This window comes from Girardinichthys multiradiatus, chromosome 5 (genome assembly GCF_021462225.1).
Source record: "Girardinichthys multiradiatus isolate DD_20200921_A chromosome 5, DD_fGirMul_XY1, whole genome shotgun sequence".
Taxonomy (NCBI): Eukaryota; Metazoa; Chordata; class Actinopteri; order Cyprinodontiformes; family Goodeidae; genus Girardinichthys; species Girardinichthys multiradiatus.
Window position 1 is genome coordinate 40287807 of NC_061798.1, and position 5977 is coordinate 40293783.

General features: G+C 41.2%; 1 protein-coding gene across 1 annotated transcript; it reads left to right on the plus strand.

The window, feature by feature from the left end:
• Positions 1-268: 268 nt before the first annotated feature.
• plk1 (polo-like kinase 1 (Drosophila)) lies at positions 269-5774 on the plus strand. The gene is made up of 11 exons (XM_047364461.1): positions 269-971; positions 1198-1366; positions 1944-2088; positions 2169-2262; positions 2356-2581; positions 2699-2741; positions 2844-2941; positions 3092-3169; positions 4098-4252; positions 4650-4832; positions 4923-5774. The coding sequence occupies exons 1-11, from the start codon at positions 609-611 to the stop codon at positions 5115-5117; spliced, it is 1749 nt and encodes a 582-aa protein (XP_047220417.1). The 5' UTR covers positions 269-608; the 3' UTR covers positions 5118-5774.
• The last annotated feature ends 203 nt before the right edge of the window (positions 5775-5977 follow it).

Consider the following 5977-nt stretch of genomic DNA (forward strand, 5'->3'; position numbering starts at 1 on the left):
CACTATTACTTGTTTGTGAAAAATACGCTAATCTTTGTGATATAAATCACGATTCCAACTGCACTGTTAAAATTCCATTTGTACTTCATTTCCCATGATCTCTTTCTCCAGGAAACCATAGACAACCAACGAGTTTGCGATCACCCAATCACGAGGCCGATGTGATTTTCTCGTTCAGCGATAGGCTATTTTCGCATCAAGTCCCACGATGCATTGCTGCAACGCCCTACAATTCAAATCGTGTGGCCCAATCAGAGAGCGCGATAACGACAGAGGCAGCATTTTAAACTTCTACCGAAAACTGTTGTCATAAGGCAGGACAGGACAGCCGAGTAACCACCGTAGGACAGGTCTGCAGAATCATTTGATGTCTTTAAAAAAAAAACTGTAGCTTGTTATGCGTCGCATTAATGGTTTAATGTTGTATTAATGAATGCTTGCGCAAAAAGAGTGTTAGTTTTCATTTAAATCCGAATGTGAGTGAAACGAAGCTAGCTTTCCAGGCTAAACTAACGTCGGTTGAGTTGGGGTTAACTTTAATCACTTTGTCGAACCGCTTAGCTCGTATATTTTTCTTTAAAATAATCGAAAAGCTCCTTCAACCCAAAATGAGTGCTGGTGTTGCGAAGCCAGCTCCTGTATCCGGACTTTCCGATCCGAAGTCGGCGCCTCTGAAAGAGATTCCAGATATCCTGGTTGATCCCCGCACCACGAAGAGATACACGAGAGGAAGGTTCCTGGGAAAGGGGGGCTTCGCCAAATGCTACGAAATCACAGACGTGGAGACGAACCAGGTCTTTGCTGGGAAAGTCGTGCCTAAAGCTCTGATCTTAAAGCAGCACCAGAGGGAAAAGATGACGTCTGAAATCGCCATTCATAAAAGCCTTAATCACGCGAACGTCGTGGGCTTCCACGGTTTCTTTGAGGACGACGACTTTGTCTTTGTGGTCCTGGAAATCTGCAGGAGAAGGGTAAGTGTAATAATTAAAAATACCGAAGGTTAACAAGCCTCTGACTTTTAAAGTGTGTGGAAATAGAATGTCATTTAAACATAGCAACATGTATCTTTGTTTTAACACTTAAATAAAACAAATGGTACGTTTTAATAAAATACTGCCATAGTCCCTCCAGGTTTACTGTTTAATCAACTGAAATTTCTGAAAGGAATGTTTGCTTATCAAAACCGTCCTTTTCCAGTCCCTGTTGGAGCTCCACAAGCGTCGTAAGGCTGTCACAGAGCCAGAGGCCCGGTACTACATGACCCAGTTGCTGAAGGGAGTCCACTACCTGCACAACAATAGAGTCATTCACCGAGACCTGAAGCTGGGGAACATCTTCCTCAATGATGACATGGATGTCAAGATAGGTACTTATTGTGAATATGGTTTTTACAGACTGAGCACTAATAAAACTTTTTATTTCAGTAGAAAACACTAAAACTATTGGATGCACTTTTATTTAAACTCAAACTCACTTAGTTATAGTTTGTCATATCTAGAAAGTGTCACGGTTTGTTTATCTGTCTCTTGATATTTTGTTGCATATTATTTAATCAACACACATCCTAAATGCCTAAAAACCTTCAAGTTACGTGACCTTTGACATCAAACGAGGAAACTGATTAGAGTTGAACCCTTTGGATTTCAAATGCTTCAGCATCTTTAATTTTATCAAAAGTTGCTCCTCCAACATGATGTTTAATGCCTGCAGTCAGCTCAAATATTTTGCCCGTTGTGATGTCATCGACCTTAAACATACCAAACAGAATTGAGTTTAAATTTCTAAACTTTGTATTTTGTGTAATCTTTCAGTGGAAATCCATACTTGGCACGTTGGTGTATATTTGTTTGGGGGGAAAAAGATACCACTGCATGGCATCTTTAACACATTTCTGTTGGCTTGTTATCTTAACACAAAAAATACCATGTTTCTTTCTTTTGTAGGGGACTTTGGCTTGGCCACAAAGATCGAGTTTGATGGCGAACGGAAAAAGACGTTGTGTGGAACGCCTAACTACATCGCACCCGAAGTGCTCTGTAAAAAAGGCCACAGTTATGAAGTGGATGTCTGGTCACTTGGCTGCATACTGTAAGTTTGGGACTACAGTCACACATGGCAACAGATAATGATCCAGTGCAATAATCTGTTCTCCCTGTCTGCTCTCTCAGGTACACGTTGCTGGTGGGTAAGCCCCCGTTTGAGACGTCCTGCCTGAAGGAAACCTACAGTCGCATTAAGAAAAACAACTACGTCATCCCCTGGGTAAGATCGCTGAACGGAGCATACAATATTCTCCATAAAGTTGCATAAAAACAGTTGTTGACGACGTGTATAAATAACCTGAACTGTATACAGCACATCAACCCAGCGGCAGCCTCGCTCATCAAGAGGATGCTGCATGCCGATCCTGCTCAGAGGCCAACTATCACTCAGCTGCAAGAGGACGAGTTCTTCACATCAGGTTACATACCGCTGCGCCTGCCCACCACATGCCTCACTGTGCCCCCACGGTTCTCTATCGTCCCCTCCACCGCTGCAGAGCTGGGCCAGCGACGTCCCCTCACTCCTTTGAACAACAAGGGTAACCAGTCTCGCCTCACTTAGCCTCTACAGGCCTGGGAAATTAAAGGAGTGTTTATAACTTTTTTTTTTTTTTTTCAGATGATTATTGATGTTTTTTTTATTATTCTGTTTTCAGGTGGGACAGAGAAAATGGAGGTGATAGATGAGCCGGTGCCAAAGTAAGACAAGTGCTGTCCTGCAAGACTGGGATCAGGGTTTCTATCTGTGTTTTCAATATATTGTGGACATGACAATTATTCTCACTTGTATTCTATTTGTAGGGAGGCTGAACCATCGGAAAACCACCTGAAAGACATGCTGCAGCAGCTCAACAGCATCATGGCCTCCAAGCCATCGGAGAAGGTTGTCGTCCGACAAGGTTGGCCCACACTCTTTGTTTTTTGGGCTGCCTGTGTCAAATGTAAAAGAACAACTTTTAGAAGCTTTAATGTTGGTTTTAAGTCTGTCGGTTCTGCATTCAGTGTTTTGATTGGTTTTTTTTTTGTTTGTTTTTTTTTTTTCTCCTCAGAGGAAGCAGAGGATCCTGCATGTATTCCCATTTTCTGGATCAGCAAATGGGTTGACTACTCAGACAAATATGGACTGGGTAGGTATGAGACTAATGTCCACCTGTCAATGCAAACGTTTCCAGGCCTTATTTCTTATATATATCAGTTTTACATTTACCTGTAGATTTCCCTTTCTTTGATTTGCTACATCATGGTTTAAAGATAAAGAGTCATTTTTATCTGGACCCTCTTAGATCAGACCTTTTAAACGGGGTCAGGTTTAGATACCAAATGAAGCATTGGGACTTTTTTATTATTATTATTAATGCAAACAAAATAAAGGTATCTACAAACTCTTTTAAATAGTCTATATTTAGTAGGAGATGGTCCAGTCCACATTTGATCAGTTTAAGCGTTAAAGTTTTGGAATGGTGCTGAAGTTGGTCTTGATACCAAAAACTGCAGTGAAATATTCCTACATCACCTTCCCAAATCAGAAGCCAACTTCAGCACTTTGACCTCTAAGGATTTGTGAAATCTGCAGATGATTAAACTGTGGTAAACAAACGTTTTTTTTTTTTTTTTACTCAAGGCACCAGAATGTTCTAAACACTCTTTAGGATGAAAGTAGAAAGCTCCCACAAAATTGTCCATTCAATTTCAAACTAACGGCTAACAGGGCTGCAGTTTCCTGTGTGCAAGGCAATATATCTTATCACTGAGGTCTGAAAGAAGGTCAATCAAATATAAATAGGTTTTAAGATATGCCTTCAGTTAATCGGCAGGTGTAAATGTTCACAGGATTTGGTTTGAATAAAAATATTTGCTACTTGTTGAACAGTCAGCTTGATAAAGGAATGCTACTGTTAAAATTAGATAAAGGCTCTGATCTCCTGAAAGACAGTAGTTAAGATGTGCTTGGGGTAGTTTAGAGAAAAACAAATGTTTTGATTTTACAGGTATGTATTTTTTTTTTTTTTTAAAGTTAAACTTTCCTCATCAAGGGCTTTAAATGTCTGTTTTTAGGCTATCAGCTGTGTGACAACAGCGTGGGCGTTCTGTTCAACGATTACACTCGTCTCATCATGTACACGGACGGAGACAGCCTGCAGTACATCGACAAGACAGCAGCCGAGTCCTACATGAGTGTCCGCTCGTTCCCTGCTACTCTCAACAAGAAGGTCAGTAGTTTTACTAGGTTTCCTCCTCAGTCTGGAATTTAGGTCATTATCAGGTCTAGTTGAGAATGGATAAAGAAAATAGAGTAGAAAAATGTTTGCTCTTTCAATCTTTTTTTTCTGTCTCTCTTTTAGCTCTGTCGATCTGACTGAATTGATGTCTTTACAGTCTGATGGTTTGCAGGTTTCATATTGAAAGCCTCACCACTATAGCAAAATCTACCATAAGTTCAGAGAGAGCCTTTGCATTATTGTCTGAGTATTGGAAACTGGAAATGATACCATAAATGTCCAGTTAGTTTGATTCAATCTGGTTGTTGAGAAATGGTTTTCTAGCTGTCTTTACGGAAACCTTTATTCTCTGTGTGGTGCTGGATAAATTTGTCTTCTCTCCTTCTAGATAACGTTGCTTAAGTACTTCCGTAACTACATGAGCGAGCACCTGCTAAAAGCTGGTGCCAACGTGGCTCGGCGGGAAGGGGACGAGCTCGCGCGGCTGCCATACCTTTCGCTGTGGTTCAGAACGAAGAGTGCCATCGTCTTGCACCTCAGCAACGGCACGGTCCAGATAAACTTCTTCCAGGTTAGACTTGATCCTTGTCGCTACCCTCCTCTGTTATCTGTCCTCATTCTTTACAACGCTTCATGATCAACTCCTTATCTGGTTTTCCAGGACCACACCAAGCTGATCCTGTGCCCACTGATGGGTGCTGTGACCTACATCGACGAGAAGCGGGACTTCCGCACCTACAAGCTGTCTCTGCTGGAGGAGTTCGGCTGCTGTAGGGAGCTGGCCAGCCGCTTGCGTTACGCCAAGCTCATGGTGGAGAAACTGCTGGACAGCAAGTCCTCCTCTGCGGCACATTAAAGTTTTTCCTCCAAAAGGCTTCAATCACTGTCTGTCGGTGCCTCGGAACTTTAAATTCAGTTTTTATCGAGGCAGGCAGTGACTTATCTCACCCCAACACGACCCGTACCATGAAAACCCTTTCCTATGTCAAAAATCACATATCATTTCCTGTTTTTTTGTTTTTTTTTTTAAGTTTCTGCTTTTGACAGTTTTCACTCTTAAATTGACTTTTTTTAATGAAGCTTACCTTTTTAAAGAAAACATAGCTGCTGTATTATGAACAGCGCTGTGGATAATCTTGTACATTCAAGTCTTGGAAGTAAAAGTGAAAATCTTTGTTAAAATCCAGGATATGTTTTTTTGGCACTGTCGTCTTTCGTTTGAGCTCCCCAGAGGGAAACATGTCGGACTTGTTCTTCGACATGGAGGTGGATTTGAAAAAAGGCAACTCTGGTGTGCTCCTCTTTCTGTGTTTGGGTTTTATCTGTGTTCTGTGTAGAGACTTAGAACCTGTTAATATGTCTTTATCATGTACATTCTCCCTGTTCTTAATTTTTTTTAAGTTCTAGATGAGTTTCCAACAAGATGTACAAATTGTACATACTGCTAAGTATGCTTACATTTTAAAGATGGTTTACCTCTGCCCAAGTTTAAATAAAGATTGTTTTGAAATGGTCCAATTTTTCTGACTTTTAGATCAATGGCTCAGGTTTGTTGTGTGTAGACGTTCCTGGAGAAAGTACACCTTCCCATTGAAAGGTTTTAAATATCTACATAAACCAGCTGGTTATCAGAATGTATGAGTTACTGCATCAATGCAATGTGCCATGGAGCTAAGCAGCCTGCGGTTCTGCCGAGGTGTTTAGGAAGCCCAGTTT